The sequence below is a fragment of the Acyrthosiphon pisum genome, chromosome X, assembly GCF_005508785.2.
Source record: "Acyrthosiphon pisum isolate AL4f chromosome X, pea_aphid_22Mar2018_4r6ur, whole genome shotgun sequence".
Classification (NCBI taxonomy): Eukaryota; Metazoa; Arthropoda; class Insecta; order Hemiptera; family Aphididae; genus Acyrthosiphon; species Acyrthosiphon pisum.
In genome coordinates this window covers 100,418,176-100,436,127 of record NC_042493.1, presented here as the reverse complement: position 1 = coordinate 100,436,127, position 17,952 = coordinate 100,418,176, and the positions used below count along the sequence as shown (strand labels likewise).

Below are 17,952 nucleotides of genomic sequence, written 5' to 3'. Positions count from 1 at the left end.
GTGATTTACATATTAATTAAAAAAAAAAATAGATTAACTTTTCTTAAACGCGTTGAGGCCACTCTGGTTTTTTTTTTTTGTGGGAGCTGTCTCGAACTTTTTACTCGTACCTACCACAAGCCTCAAATAAAAGGCTCGAATATTAGTCCATAGATTTAAGTAACTATCTGTTTAGGCGCTGTTCGAACACTATGGTATGTGCGATTAACATTCTTATCAAGATTGGACTTCGGTTTCTAGATAATTGCATACAATACCATATGAAATTCACATTGACTTAATTTTAATCAACGAAATTGATATAATCCTTAATAAAAACAACTAATCGATAAACATATTAGGTATATTAAAATCGAAATTACACCACCGTCTCTTTAACGGACATAAGCAAGTAGAAATACAGAAAATATAATAGGTATCTCACGTTTAGTAAATTAAACGACATATTTTATTCATTACGTGAAGTACAATATAGTCGACAGTTGTTATTAATATGACATAATACAATACGATTTTTAAAACTTTTTAAATGTAATTCGTAATTACTACAGCAATAATATTTTTTAATATTGTTTTAAATGAAAAACTAAAAAAAATGAAAAAAAAATATAATAATACAATACAAAGAGCATAATAATATAATTTAAAATTATATAGGCACTAGTTTAGACGACTAGGTCATTATTTAAAAGTTGGCTTGGCATTCTTCGGCCACATTGTGGGCCGTGTTGGTAAAAAATTCGCAAGGTTTGCTTCTGCTTTCTCTCTACCTGCCTTAGCCTTATCCAAATCAAATTTGTCCCACGCCTTTTGAAAGTCAGATGATGGTTTACCATCTTTCGAAGAAGACGAAGAAGAGAACATGTCGTTGGTTGTCTAAAACAGAACGATGAGATCATACCAATTATTTTAAACTTTAGGTAATAACAATAGATTATTTGGTTTAAATAATTTTCTCCATGCCTAATGGGAATTACATCTAAAATGTTTAACTATATAACGTGACTCGTTTCAACATGTAAAAATCAACATGTAACATGTAACATGTAAAAAGAAATATCATTTGTACCAATATTAATATGTTATACATTTCAAAATATTGTAAATCCTCGTAATTGCGTATATGCCCTAAAAATACCATTGCACTTCATTTAATTTAGTTTTTACCAAAAAAATATTTTTATTGAATTAAAAAGTTTCCTATTATTTCATAATTTCTAGATTTTTTTGTATTTTTTTAACCGGGGAAAAAAATATTCTCAATTAATTTCCCATTATACTCTTAATTTCTACGTCAGATGGAAGTACGGTTCCGTTCGAAAAATTACAATAAATAATATTTGATAAGGTAAAAATAGCAGACGTTAAATTCAATGTTATTTTTCTAAGTAAAAATCTTAAAATAAAATTTAAAAAATACTTGTTTTGTGTTTAATTCCCTAAAAAACATAACATGGTTTAAAAATTAAATATATGAATTAAAATTTGAAAGTTATTAAAAAATGCAAAAAATAAACTTTCATTTTTGAATCAAAGTACAATGTTGAAAAACGAAGCATACTTTACATAACTGATCATATACCTAATGTGCCGATGAAAAAATGGATCAAATTGTCACCTTATATAAATAAAACCAATATTTCTTACCGTTAAAATAATGATGAAATATGAATTACTGTCTTTATATTGAAATATAAGAGAGCAAAATAAAAAAACAATACAAAATACAGAAAAATTTTAATGTTGAACAAATATGAACTGAGTTTTGAATGAACGCTTATCGTTTTTCGGGATAGGTTTTTATAAAAAATCTTATCGATTACTCATTCCTTGGAGATGTAGTAATGTAATTAAAGATTTAATCATATTTAAGTAATGACATTTACCATTCTCATAATTAAATGTCACTACATTGATAAATTTTGGTTTTCTTAAATCTGAATAGTAAATACTATGTAAAATGTTAAGTATATATCAATATTATTGTTAAAATAATATTAATATATTAAATATCTATCATTATAATTATAACATTTAGTTTTATGAATACTAAAATTAACCCAACCAATTACATAAATACCGCATCTTACACGTACTAACGTAAACGCCGTAAATATATTTATAAATACGGAGTATTATAATAACATGTAAATGCGATAAATTATGTTTGTAATGGTATAACTGTATAAGTACAAAATACTGCACATTGATATTAATTGTATTATAAACCATAATATCAGAAAAACAAGAATTTAAGGTGATTAAAATCAAAACTAAGAGTTAGGATATTCGAGAAAAACTAAATAGCTATAAAATGTATTTACTATTCTCAAAGTTTTAGATAATAATAATGAATTTTATAAAAGATGCAAGGAATTTTACGGATTTTATTCATTAATATAATATGTAGTTGAACACACCAAGTAAATAACCTTTTACGAGACTTTTATAACGCCTCGTTCAAACAATGTCCTATATCCGGATAACTTTGAAGTTGGAATCCTATCCCATTTTGGAAATTATGTTATTTTTTTCAAACGTTTATATGACCAATGGCCCAGCTATTTTATATTGCGTTATTAAAGTTTTCATTATAATTATTAGAGAATACAATGATTTAAAATATAATTAATACCAATGTGCAGTATTTTGTACTTCTGCAGTTATACCGTTAGAAACATAATTAATCGCATTAACATGTTATTATAATAATCAGTATCTATAAATATATTTACGGCTTTTACGTAAGTAAGTGTAAGATGAGGTGTTTATGTAATTGCTTGGGTTAATTTTGGTATTCATAAAACTAAATGTTATAATAAATTATAATAATATATATTTAGTGTATTAATATTATTTTAATAATAATATTGATATATGCTTAACATTTAACATATTATTTGCTATTCAGATTTAAGAAAACCAAAATTTATCAATGTAGTGACATTTAATTATTAGAATGGTAAATGTCATTACTTAAATACGATTAAATCTTTAATTACATTACTACATATCCAAGGAATGAGTCATCGATAAAATTTTTTTATAAAAACCTATTCCGATAAACGTTAAGCGTTTATTCAAAACTCAGTTCATATCTGTTCAACATTAAAATTTTTCTGTATTTTGTATTGTTTTTTTATTCTGCTCTCTTATATTTCAATATAAAGACAATAATTCATTTTTACATCATTTTTTTAACGGTAAGAAATATTGGTTTTATTTATATAAGATGACAATTTGATGTCAGTTTGATAATATGGTTTGTTATGTAAAATATGCTTTGATTTTCAACATTTTGGATGGCTTCAGCTAACAAAATATCACTTAAAAATGCTTTTTGTGAGGAGGGAGTTTCATTGAACGTTAAAAAGTTATTTGATTTTTGAGTTTAACGATGTTATACTTTTAAATATTTTATTAATTTTTGATTTCTGTATAAATGTTATAAATTAAATTAATAATTTTAAATTTATCGTAAAATACATTTTTGCTTATTTAATACTTTCATACGTAAACTATGAAATTTTTGAATCTCAAAAATTATGCTTATTTCAATCAACCGCCAGTAAAATTGTTGTTTAGTGTTAGTAGTTTAGCTTTTGGTGTTAAGTCAACTACTTCAATAAACTATAATGTTATAAATTTAGTCATTAGTCATAATACGTATTACTTAAACTAAATGATTGTTGGATACTGTGTTCACTAAAATCAAAATTATAAATGAGTAAGAAAATTTGTTTAAGCGACTCTAATTTAAGGCAGTATAGGTTTTACGTGTAAAAGTGTCTAGGTTCATAAAACTATTTTAATCGTTAAAGATAATATTTATTCAGTTTTTTATGTAACCTTAACTATTTTTTTTTTTTGTTTTTATGACACTGCTGTGATAATAATTTTCCTATACTTTCTAGTTTTTTCATAGTAGCTATTGATAATATAGTACATTTTGTAAAAAAATTTACACGTAAACATGGGCGGCTATTCATCCATTCTTATTATCTCATCATATCGTACCTTTCTATTATTTTTTAAAATTATAATATACTAGCTGATCCCGTGCACTTCGTTGCCTGTTAAATGTATCAACATTATATGACTCAAACTTTGTTCAATTTGTTATTTAATATTCAGTGTATGGTGTTCACAATTTATCATAACTTTTCCGTTGCCCGGAATAAAAATTCTATTTCGACGCAGTACATTATCAAGTAGGCAATCTACCTACGGTAGATTGCGGACCCCGTGCTGTTTGTACGCAACTGTATGATTTAACTCTAAAGTATCAAAGTTATACCAAGTTTGTCAATTTTACACAATTTCACCTACGATAGATTAATATAATCAATTTATATAAAATCCAATCCTAACATAACAGTACTAAAATCCGAAAAATAAAAAAAACAAATTTAACCCTTTGTAAATTAACCTATCTTCTTCCGGGAGGTCTAAATGTTTTTAAGGCAGTGGTGATTTTGGGGTTGAGGCAAGTGAGGCGCCGCCTTACTTCTAATTTTCAGGAGAATAAAAATTATTTGTTTCTTTAAACAGCAATATTGAATATTATTTTTTTGTAAAGAACTTGTACAGTTGTACCTACAAACGCGAGAATGGCTGCGCGTCATTGTAAGGTAACTTATGAGCTAATATAGCCGTTTCCATTTAATATTGTACCCGGCGCCGCAACCGCTAAAGCGCTGAGATCGACAGAGGCGTTAGCCGCCGTTGCCTAATTTTGTGCATGCGAGATGCGTCTATACGCACACACATGTAAATCATTTAATCAATTGGAAAAATAAAATTCAAATATCTATTCACTAAAATATTTATTTTATTTTATTCCAATAAATTAATTCTATGTCTAAATAATTTATTATTTTGTTTAATTACCAGTTGTTAATTTATTTTATTTAAAATAATTGAAAATTTTCTTGTAAAATAAAATAATTATTTTATTTAATTATTATTTATTTAAAATTCGAATGTCAATTATTTTAATTTATTTAAACTAATTAAAATTTTATTTTATCTGACTATTATTATATTAGTATTTTATTTTATTTAAAGTTATTTGAAATTTATTGTAAAATAAAAATATTTTATTTAATTATTAATTAAGTTTCGAATCAATATTATTTAATTTATTTTAATTAAATTGACTGAAAATTTCTTTTAAAATAGAATTATTATCTTATTTAAGTATTATTTAATTTAAAGATTAGAATATCTATTATTTTATTTTATTTAAATTGATTGAAGAATTCTTGTAAAAATAATTTATTATTTAATTTAATTATTTAAAATGTCGAATACTATTAATGTATTTTATTTAAACGATTGAAAATTTAATTAAGAAATAAAATAAATTTATTTAATTTAAATGATAAAAAGTTTCTTAAAATAAAACCATTATTTTATTTTATTTAAACTATTGAAATAAAATTATTGTTTTATTCAATTGTTATTTTATTTAAAATTTAAAATATTATTAATTTAATTTTAAAAATAAAATAATTTTATTTAATTTAAATGATAGAAAATTTCTTTACTAAACTATTGTTTTACGATTGAAATTTTTCTTAAAATAAAATTATTTATTTATTTTATTTAAGCGATTGAAATCTAATTTAAAATTAAATTACTATTTTATTTAAATGATTAAAAAACTTTAATTAAAAATTAAAACTTCTATTTTATTCAATTATTATTTTATTTAAAATTTAGAATACTATTAATTTAATTTTAATTAAACAAATGAAATTTTTAATTTATTTGGAAAATGAAAATTTAATTTAAAAATAATTAATTTAAAAACTAACAACTATTAATTTAAATTATTGAAAAAATTAATTTTAAAATAAAACTTATTTTATTTTATTTAAATGATTGAAAAATTTTAAATTAAAATAAAACTATTATTTTATTTTATTTAAATGATTGAATAATTTTAATTTTAAAATAAACTATTATTTTATTTTATTTAAATGATTGAAAAATTTATTTATTTTTTTTTTTTGTTTTTAAAATTTGAACAGTTTTTATTTTATTTTATTTAAAATAATTATAACATTTAATTTTATTTAACTTATTTTATTCAATTTATTATTTAATTTAAGTTGAACAATTGGTAATTTATTTTATTTGATACGACTAGAAAATTTCACTTATTATACTATACTATGGTCATGTAATATACCATAGGAGACGAACAGCAATTATAATTACGTTAACATACTTACAACAACGCGGCTGGCACGGCAGGTACATCCATCTCGACTTGTTGATTGTGGATAGTTACTTTTGTTGACAGGTATATCTTGGAGTTGTTGGAAGTTATATAGGCTTCCAACGGTGATCCAGTGATAGATTTCGTCCTTAGGTTGACTTGGGAAGATGGAGAAGTTTCTGAATTTTTTCGAAAAAATTTCGAAAAACTTTGTATTTTTCCTCGTAATCTTCTAAGTATCCCTTGAGATTACCCTTTCCACAGCGCCAAAATTGTAACGGGCCACCATCAACAGTTGGATAGTAGGATGTAAATTGGAATGATCAAGCCGGAGTAGTAATAATTTGTAGTTTATTTTAATTCAATATAATAATATTATAATAATTTCCAAGTTCACTTTATTTAACTTAATGTAAACGAGATGTGACTGCGTATTTGAAATAGATGTCTGTTCGAGTTAAGGATGGCTGCTGGTCTGATGGACACTTGTCCATCGACGTATCTCGTCGGGTAGTTCTAATAAATCCCTACTATGGAATTTTTAGTATAAAAATGGTATACGTGCCGCATACACCTGAGGTCATTTCGGACGTCATTCAAATAATCATACTATTTCTGGATTATATTATTTTGTACAAAACCATAATTTTTGTACTGCTAAGCGATTAGGTTTTCCTAGAATATTCATATCTATCATGGAATACCTATCACGTATTCTGTAGCGCGTCGTGCGGTACCCTTGTATTATTACTATTACGTTCACCTATGCACGCCGCCGGGGTTACGCGCTTTTTGTAGCAATTAGATATATTTTACTATTATTCCTATTAATGCATGCCACTAGCTGTCGTATTTAAATATATTAATTGATTACGTAGTCACAGCTCGTTACAATATTATATTAAAAATTTGCCTGGTAATACAATGATTTTATACGTTTTTATTATATTTATATAATTTATATTTTATACGAGTACATCATGTTTAAATCCCTGATTTATTAGTTTTAAAAGCAAAGCGTAATCAGCGTAATCAGCCATCACTGACGTGACTTTTTTTTTTATTTTTGATTCTAAGCGGCAATCAGGGTTGGACATACTATTTAATATTTTTTTGTTAAACGTTATTATATTTTTTGTAAAATGTATGATTTTTGATTTCCTTTAGCATTTTAAGTAACAAATTACAATTTTTTTTTATTACTCCTCGAGTTTAAGATAATTTTGCACTAAAACCTAGTTTTATTTACCAGTTTCAGTTGGAAAAATAATTTTCTTTAACCTGCGCTGTTTTTACCTGTTCATATATTATTTATCTGTATTTTTCAAGCAGTTCTGTACGACGTAAAAATTGAGATCACGATGGAAAATTAAATAAGAATAAGAATTTGTTCAGGTTAAAAGTACACGTAATGAAATTGAAATTTCTCAGTCCATGGAAACTATTTTTTGGTTCAATATTTGTTTAAGATGTATTAAATTAAGTACATTGTTTTATATTGTTAGGGGTAGAAAAATATATTTAAAAGAAATTACGTAACATTACAATATTAATTTACCAATTAGGTATAATACATTTTGATGTTAATAATAAATAAATATAAGATTTAACGATCTCATAATTTCGTTTTAGCTAACCAACGACATGTCTTCTTCTGCATCTTCTTCACAGTCTGCTTCGAAAGATCATAAAGAACCATCAAAGGACCGTCAAAACGTGGTGAACAAATTTAAGTTGGACAAGGACAGAAGGTTAACAAATTCAAATAGTATAACAATAACTAATTTGTCAATTGCGACGAGTTTCAACACTGCGGGTTCCAGCGACACACAACCCAAAAAAAAAGCCACCTCCTGCTAATGATGCACAATGATGTCAAAAATGATGTCCCCTAAATCGTTAAATCATCAAAACTAGATTCTATATTATATTATATCATAATGTTACATTATAATTATTATAACATTATATAATAAAAAATATCATTATACTATTTTTAGTTATCGTAAATATCCTAATATCCTTCGAAGCCGGTTTAGACGAGATGAGGGTAAAAAATAATAAATTAATGACGTCATTTGTGTTTTTGTTCTTAATTTATTCATATTAAATGATATTAATAATTAAAGGACTATAGAATTGAATTTTTTTTTTTATTTTTTACAAAAAATAACTAAATGATGAAAAACAATTATATATATTACGTTCACATTAGTTCACTTATCAGTCGTTTCAACATCAATAGTACGCATACAACTTGTATATTTGTATGATTGTATTATACAGTAGGTTATTCTAAAGTTTTGTGAGTGATTCCAAACTTTTTTGTGACAGTGATATGGAATTACAACTGTATATTGTTTTGAGCCAACAATTATTGATATTGATAGTATTTGTAATCCTATGCGGATATGCTTTACGTTACCGAATTTTCGAATACAAATGTGTACATCGAAAAAAGATCTTTTGAAACAGTATACGAATGGTGTTTATGTGGGAAGTACATTAGTTTAAGTATTGATCTTGGTGTATTGAATTTAAAAATTTACGAAAACTTTGTGTAAATATAAAATGCATTACGTATATAAATAAATAATTTTCAAAAATTATATTGGACGATGCAATTTTAAATATTAATCGACACCAAATGATCGGTAAAACTAAAAATCGAAAGAAACTAAAAGAGACTATAAATATAGTTAGTAAATAAATTATTAGCTGAATACTAAATAGTATTCTATTATTAAAAAAATAAGTGTTGCGTTGTACCTAAAATTAATTACATTTTAAATTAATAAAATTAGTTTTTAATAAATAATAAATATGTATATGTAAATAGGTATACTAGTATAGTATTTTAGCATTCATTATCTAAATATTATTTTGCAAAATGTTATGATTATTTGTAGGCAGTCCTGTAAAGTATTTAAGTAAAAGTATTTGAGTAAAAGTATTGAATAACTTTTTAAATACTTTCAGCATGAAGTATTTTGAATAGTATTTTAAATACTTTTTTTTATATTAAATACTTTATGGTATTGAATACTTTGGTTTTTTATTTCGAAAATTTTATTTTTATTATTCATTTTTTTTACATTTGATTTTTGTCAACTACAATAATAGAATAATAGTTTTATTAGTATTCTGTATTTCTGTGTTAGCTGAAGCCGAAAGTTTGTGAAAACCAGATTTCTAAAAATAGTCATTGAATAAGAATATTCCCTTTAAACTATTAGCTAACTTTTAGACTACCTACTACCTATGTGTTTATATTACGATAGTTAGAAACCCACTTTAAAAACCAAAAGTATTTGAAAAGTATTCCAAATACTTTTTCAAAGTATTTGAGTAGTATCTTAAATACTTAAAAAAAAAATGCATTTGAGTATTTACTCAAGTGCTTTTTAAAAGTATTCTTTACAGGACTGTTTGTAGGTGTACGAATTTGTTATAACAATTAATGTTGTGTACAAAATCAGGGAAAATATCAATATAATATCAAAAGCAAAGGAAATTTCCGATAAACGATTGTTTACGAAAACTATTTTCTATATTAATTAACAATATCAATTAAATTATATATTACTACTTTACAACTTTCATTATTTTTAACAATTTAAATTTAAATTTGAATTTCTACAGTTGTCTAAAAAGAATGTAGGTAATATTAACAAAAAAAAAAAAAAAAATGTTTACTGTTAGCATTGAAAATATTTTTTAATTAATTAGCGAAAAGAAGAACTACCTATTAGACGGAAATCGAGAAAATCGTTTCATATTTAAGACATATGAAGCAGGTTTAGTTACTGGAGCAATATTTCTAGGTAGATAAGTTTAAATTACAAGGTATATATGATTTGTTCACAGTCAACAGGTACCTACTCGACATCTAATATAGCAGTTCGTAGATTTTCAAATATATCACGCTGCCATTCTGATTTTGTTGTCTCAAAACAATTTTTAACTATATATTATACGACTTTTTTCCCTAATAGGATTTTTATGCAAATTACAATAATTGTAGTCGATAATTGACAAAATTACCCATATGACATAAATTAAGTTACATTGAATACATATTAAATTTAAATTATTAGAAAAATCACTGTTTTTTTTTGTTTTAGCTGTATATCATGGTTTAGAATTTACAAATTGTAATTAAGCAGTGATGGGTATGATATGATTGAACAACAAAACTCTGCAAGGTTGATAGAACTTGTTTCTACTTTTTCACCTAGAATCGTTTTTCACATGCAATGATAAAATACCCTAAAGTACAATAGAAATGTTGGTTGTGAGTTGTGACCCTAACATTTTTTCATTTGTGACAAAGTTTTTATGTTGTTTTACATGTAATTAAAAACAAAAATTTTGTCAAAAATGAAAAAATTTCAGGGTTACTACCAACAGTTCTGTTAAATATTAGAGTTACTATAATAGATTATGTGTTATATTTAAATGAAATGGTATTTTATCATTTTAAACGAAAAACGATTCTGAGCGGAGACGATTTGTCAGTCATGGATATTTTGCTCATTATTGCTAGCTAATAATTGAGTCAATAGAAGTACCTACAAAATCTATTTTTTCATGTGTTCTAAATTAGAGACCGATCTTTCACTACTGTTATATTTTGTAATCATAAGTATAAGATAAATTCAAAGAACTATATCAAGATCAGGGCTTGGAACCTTTATGATTTTACTGTTTCGGTTTCAATTTGGTTCTTCAAAAAAATAAAAATTCGGTACAGGTGTCAGTGTCGGCTCCAGTTCTTAAAATTACAAAATGAAGGTTTCGGTTCTGGTACTGGTATATACCGATATTTAGAGCTATATATTATTTTCAAAAAGTAAAAAAATATCAAGCATAAATGTCATACATATATTATCTAAAATCATAAAATCAATTTATATAGTAGCCTTACTTTTTTAAAGGAATTAATAAGTTCACTATAATTTTGTTTTAAAAACATTCAAAACAAATTTTAAAAATTAAGGTTGGCTCATGTTGTAAGAAGCGGAAGTCAGTGCATCGTATAATTTGATCCAATCAAACATTCAAATACTCAATTGTCTCTATAAAAAGTGGTTTTATTTCAATAATAGATTAGAATTTTGTATGATGTGCATGTGGCCAAGTGACCAACTCTGTAGTTGTTTATCACCAATTATAGCTTACTCAACACTTGAGAATGGAAGTCTGCCTCGATATATTATCTTAAATTACAGGTTCTTGTAAATTAATTTTGATATATAGGTAATTTGTACAAATTACATAATTTTCTATTGAAAAAAATATTGAAATGAATGATCATTGTTCAATACATTCCAATTTATACTGCCCTTAGATCCTTGAGTACCTAACTTACTCTGTAGCTGTGGCCTGTGAGTCTGTATCCTTGTGAGTTGTAAAATTCAGCTCGAACTACCAACATTTATACCAGAAATTTTACAATAGGTATGTATTTATTCGCTGCCAGGTGATCCACCAAATTATTATATTGACGCCCAATTATTCACCGAAAAATGTAGTATTATTTAACTTATTATTTTGTGTATCACACATAGTTTAACTACCTTAAAAAACACTGTCTCTCATTATTTATTATATTATTTTCCCTTAAATAAATCTTTAATGTTCATTCTTTGATGCGTGTACCAAAGACCACAAGTTCCACCGACTTGGCCTTAAAGCCAACACGTGGCTTGTACGTCGCAGCTTAATAGAGGATGTCAGCGCACTATTCGTTTTCTCTTTCTGCATTTTACAATTACTAATTAGTTTGGTACCTATTTCATGCCTATACATTTATTTAACAGTTTTATGTTTGTGGTATACCTTGTATTCATTAAAATATTTAACAGTAGGTCCCTTTAAACAAATTGTGTAATATTATGTTTTATTAATATTATGTACCTATCAAAGTTGAAAGTGTAAAAGTGCTTACTGTATTGTTTAACGCATTTTATGATTCAAAAAATAAATTGCTCAAAAATGTAAAACTTATAAAAGAAAGTTCAATATTTCTACTTTTACATGGTGAATATTATATATTTATTTATGACATTTGTATTTTACAACTAAGTTATTCTAAATATCTATTCAATTTTAATAACAACGTAAACTGTATGAATTATGGTACATATAAATTAATAATACATTATTTTTTATTTTTGTATAAATTATATACACCCGTTTTAGGTAGGTAGGTATTTTTGTAATAAATTTATAATATAAAAATTGTATATTTAATATAATAATATATAAATTGAAATTGTCACAATTCCCGATTATCGATTATTCGGGCCACTAAATAAATATTATGTTAAAGTGTTACCCCTATTCATTAGTAACGAATAACAGATTATACAATACGTAGTTAACAATAATAAATACGTAATAATATAAATATCGATGCAAATAACATAAAATCAGATAACTATAACTCAGCTATTTATTAACTTAGAAAATAAAAAATACAAAAATACAAAAAAATAATAATTTGTGTAATTTGTGTAATTACATATATACTTAATATACAAAGTAGGTTATTAAAAAATACATCTTAAAAAAGTAATCAAGATTTATTTTTAACATTGATTACTAATAGATATTTCTATTCAATCTTCTCTGCTGAAGAAAATTCCCCATAGGAGATGATTCATTTTAATATAAATTTTTGATTTCATCATTAATAGACACACCGCTTTGTAATTCTTTTAGTACAACTTCTTGTTTATTCTGTCGTCCAGGTTTTTTATTGTATTCCTATGAAAATAAAATATAGTTTTTAACCATTCAAATTATTGTACTGGTATACTCTTAAAATAAGCATACCATAACATAATATGTTTTTCCTATCAATGAATATAGATAGGTATGTGATTATCTTAAAATTTGAGGTCTTGCGTAAACCAATAAGGGAAACTATACGAACCATTGTTGGTATCTAAAAAAAATATCATTGTAATAATTACAATAAATTCAGTTAGTCATTTCAATTATTAATTTTATTAAGTATTAGTATTATAATATTTTCTACTCAATTTGTGTAATAAAACATGATCGGAAAATGAAAATACATATTTAGATGGAATAATATCAATTTTCCCAATATCAATCAAATAACATTTGACAATATTTGTATTATTAGAATCTGGGCTCATGACCCTAGCTCTATAAATTCTTCTATTAAAATTTTTAGTTTTGATATGGATACTTATAAATTATAATACAGCTATGGTAATGGATTAAGTAGATGTAGGGGTCTTAGATGATTTTAAAACGTTAGTAATTACTATTGTCTATTCATTTATCAATATAAATAATTTGTAAAAATTACCAAAGTATAATAAAATAAATACAATAACTAATATTACTAGTTTATATTTTTGTAAAATCATTTTGAAGGATTATTATCCTTTTAGTATAAACATTTTAGTATCTAAGAAACTACTCAATAGAATTTTGTAACGCCACAGGACACTCCTTAAGTAGAAACAAATTATAAGAAATTTAAAAATATGTTCTTATGAGGTATAGTTGAAAATCCTAAAAATCAGAATTTGAAGAAATGTAGTATAAAAACATGAACCATAACAGTTTTTTAAACACTTTTCAGTACACAAACACTTATATAATATGTAGGTAATTCTATTGAAATACGATTAGGAAGTTGTGATAGGTATTCAGTTTTTCATATCATTCACATTATTACACGGAAAAAATAATATGATTATTAAAGTGCATTAGACACTACCCGCTAGGCGATTTGAACGCACGAGTCGGCGTTTTTAAAAACGACGTGACCTTAAAACTATTATTTATAAGATAATTGATGCGTAGTTTAAACGACTAGTGTGAATAATACATGGGAATAAGGTGATTTAATTTTATAGCGTTCGTACCATAGATAATAAAGATAAGCATAATATATTTATATTATCTATCATTCGCGCGATCAATCGTCCAAAATTAAACTATCGCGATTCAAAGAGATCGAATGCGAAAAACGAGCTCGTATTTTATCAATGTGAATATACTTCCGTATAATATTTACGACAATATTATTATTTAAACGTCTCTACGTGCGTTTAAATACTCCCCTGGTGTGAAATGGACGACCTCTATAATTCTAAATATACTTACGTCTTAAATCTTAATATGCTTACAGGTGATGAATCGTATATTCCATACGCAATTGTCGATGGTTCACGAGAAATGGGACAATATTATATTTCATTATGTTGAAATGGTACCTATTATCAAAACAAAAATGTGTGTACCTATTACGCTATTATAGACTATAGTGTGCTGTGTCTATGATTTGTATTCGTTTAAGTATTTATCGCCGGTTGTGCAGTGCTATCTAAGCACATAAAAGTATACTTACTCAATATAGCTGTTATAGCTTTTGCCGTTACCTAAGTGTTAACTTTATTGTATTGATTTGACTTTTGGCCGTTGGCGTGACGAAGCATTTCGTCCATACTCCGTCGTGAAAGTTAACGCTCAATTCGTTGTGCCGCCATCGGCTCTACCAGTCTACCCTGTGGTGTAAAATTGCAATTGTGGCTTCACTCACGTGCTGTGTATTGCACCTGTGACTGCTGTATATTGTATCTACAACCTAACCTGAGTGTTTTTCACCGTCCAGCAGTCGACTCATTATTCACTATCCTTTATGGTATCTTAGTTCTTACAGGCTACGCAGTGCTTGATCGTGTGCCTTATAAATTATAAAAGACTCTGTTTGTTTTTTTGCTAATCTGTCCAAATGCCAGTGCCATTGGAAAATCATAGCAGACTACACTTTACTATACAGTTGTATACAATCTGTAAGTATCTAGGTATTGTACCTATTATACTGTATGTATCTATAAATACTCTAAATACTTATTAATATAGAATTACAATTTTTAAAATGTTGTTAAAGCAGATAACAATATGGTACTTAAATAATAAATTTTTGAAGTGCAGTACGATAACAATTTTTACATTACACTAACAATTTAACAGCTACCTATGCAAAATAAATATATACAATCATGATATTTGTTTAATAGTCATAACCATTATAATATATATTATATACATGGCCAATAATCTGAAATATTTAATTTGTTAATGTAATTATTAGGACATTAGTATATATATATATATATATATATATATATAGGTACTATTGTAGTATATTATATATTATTTTATTATAACTAATATTTGATAAAATTTATTTGAGTAAATAACTTTATGTGCTTATATATATATGTATATATAATATATACATATATACATATGTGCATATAAATCTTTAGTATAAACTATAAAATGTATAAAATGTTAAAGTATAAAAAGTTTTTTAATATTATAATTCAGTGTGAAAATACCGAAGAATGTATACAAGCCAAGTTGTGGCTTATCCAAAGAATCCCAAAGGAAAAAACGTTTAGTTAAGAACTTAACTGAAATAAACAATGATTTGGGTATTAATTCTGTTCACCAAGTTGAAAAGTGTGTTTCTGTGAATTCAAAGGAATTTACTCGGGAATGTAGTACAGATTTTTCTAACGATGACCAATCGAGGATGCTCTTAAACACTAATTTACTGGAAACTATTTTAATAGAGCAATCGTGTATTGTTGAAGTGAGTCAGACTATAAATGAACCAATTCCAAACAGTTTTCCAATTTTTAACTTCAACCAAAATATCAATATTACTGATCCAGATGGTTTACAGAATGCGTTAGCATCTTTTATTGTTTCTTCGAGACTTCCTAGGAACAATGCGACCAAGCTTTTAAAATTGCTGAAATCAGTTGATAATTTGGAATGTTTAAAGTTACTTTCCATGGATTCCAGAACTCTTTTATACACTCCTAGGTCAGGTCATGCTGAAATTAATAATATTGGAGGCGGACAATACATCCATTTTGGAATTTTGAATGGGTTAAAATATTTGTTAAATACTATAGCTGTACAGAGTCTATCTGAACTGGAGTTATGGTTTAACATTGATGGCATTCCTATTAACAAAGGGTTAAAATCAGCTTTCTTGCCAATATTATGTAGTCTTTGTATTAACTCATCAATGGAGAAGCCATTCATTGTCGGTGTTTATTTTGGATCAAAAAAACCATATTATATTGAAGAATATCTTTTTCCATTTATTGATGATTTAAATTATCTCATTCAAAATGGTCTTCAATTTAACAATATTACTTTTAAAGTTAAAGTTAAAGGTATTATAGCTGATGCACCAGCTCAAGCTTTTATAAAACAAGCTTTTACTAATATTCTGAGCTCCATAAATTGGGAAAGTGAGTTTAACAATCTTGGAATTGAAGCTGCAGCTAGTCGTCTACAAACAATTTTAATAACGTTAATTGAGCAATATGTACCAGTTCATACATTTCGTCGCTCAACTTTCCCCAAATGGGTAACACTTAAATTGAAAAATTTAATCATTGATAAAAAAATGCACACAAAAAACTGAAACAGTTCGGCACAATGCACTATCGTCATAGATTTTCGTTTTTACGTGCTCAAGTTAAATTTGAATCAAGGTTGGAATATGAGTCCTATCTAAGTAAGATAAATACTTCTCTCCAGAATGACCCACATAAATTTTGGTCGTTTATCAATAATCGTCGAAATACATCAGGTATCCCAAATGTGATGCATTATGGTGATATTATTGCATCAGACGTAGATATTGCAAATCTATTTGCACTTCTTTTCAATTCCGTTTATAAATCACGGTTACCCCCACCACATTGGAATGCTGATAATATTGGCATTAAACCATTTATATTTTTGCCTTCTAGACTTAATATTGAACTTAATGAGGTAGAAGAAAATTTATTATCTCTGAGAACAACTAAGAGTCGAGGGCCTGATGGTATATCAGCTCAATTTATATTTAGTATAAGGGCACAGTTAAAATATCCTCTATTGTATTTATTTAACCTCTCATTAGCCGAAGGTATATTTCCATTAATATGGAAAACGAGCCAAGTAACACCTATTTATAAATCAGGAGACCCAGGGTCAGTATCTAATTATCGTACGTGCGTGAAGTTGGCCCACCCACTTTGGCTTAGCGGTTCAAAATCTTCACCAAAAGTTTGCGAGTTAATTGCGAGAATTTGCGAGTCCACTTTTAGAATTTGCGAGTTAGCCGTTTTTGAGCTACAAAAAAAATAAGAATTGGTGGGCCAAGTTCACGTAGCCCACCCATGTCACTCAAAAATGTCGAAATTTATACCAAATGATGCGTCGCGATTTGCGAGAATTTGCGAGTTCATTTTCAAAATTTGCGAGTTGACACTTTACCCACAAAATTCAATTTTCGACCGTGAAGTTAGCCCACCCATATTGTCCTACAACTTTGAAATTAGTATCAAACGATTGCGTGTTATTTGCGAGAATTTGCGAGTCCACTTTCAGAATTTGCGAGTAAGCCGTTTGCGAAATATTGATGGGTGGGCCAAGTTCACGTAGCCCACCCATGTCGCTCAAAAATGTCGAAATTTATACCAAATGATGCGTCGCGATTTGCGAGAATTTGCGAGTTCATTTTCAAAATTTGCGAGTTGACGCTTTACCCACAAAATTCAATTTTCGACCGTGAAGTTAGCCCACCCATATTGTCCTACAACTTTGAAATTAGTATCAAACGATTGCGTGTTATTTGCGAGAATTTGCGAGTCCACTTTCAGAAT

At 26.5% G+C, this 17,952-nt stretch overlaps 1 protein-coding gene across 1 annotated transcript; it reads left to right on the top strand.

Moving 5' to 3' along the window:
• The first annotated feature begins 16,738 nt into the window (after positions 1-16,738).
• Positions 16,739-17,434, top strand: LOC103309411. Its single transcript, XM_008184749.1, has one exon. It carries the CDS (start codon positions 16,739-16,741, stop codon positions 17,432-17,434), a length of 696 nt encoding a protein of 231 aa, XP_008182971.1.
• Positions 17,435-17,952: the final 518 nt, after the last annotated feature.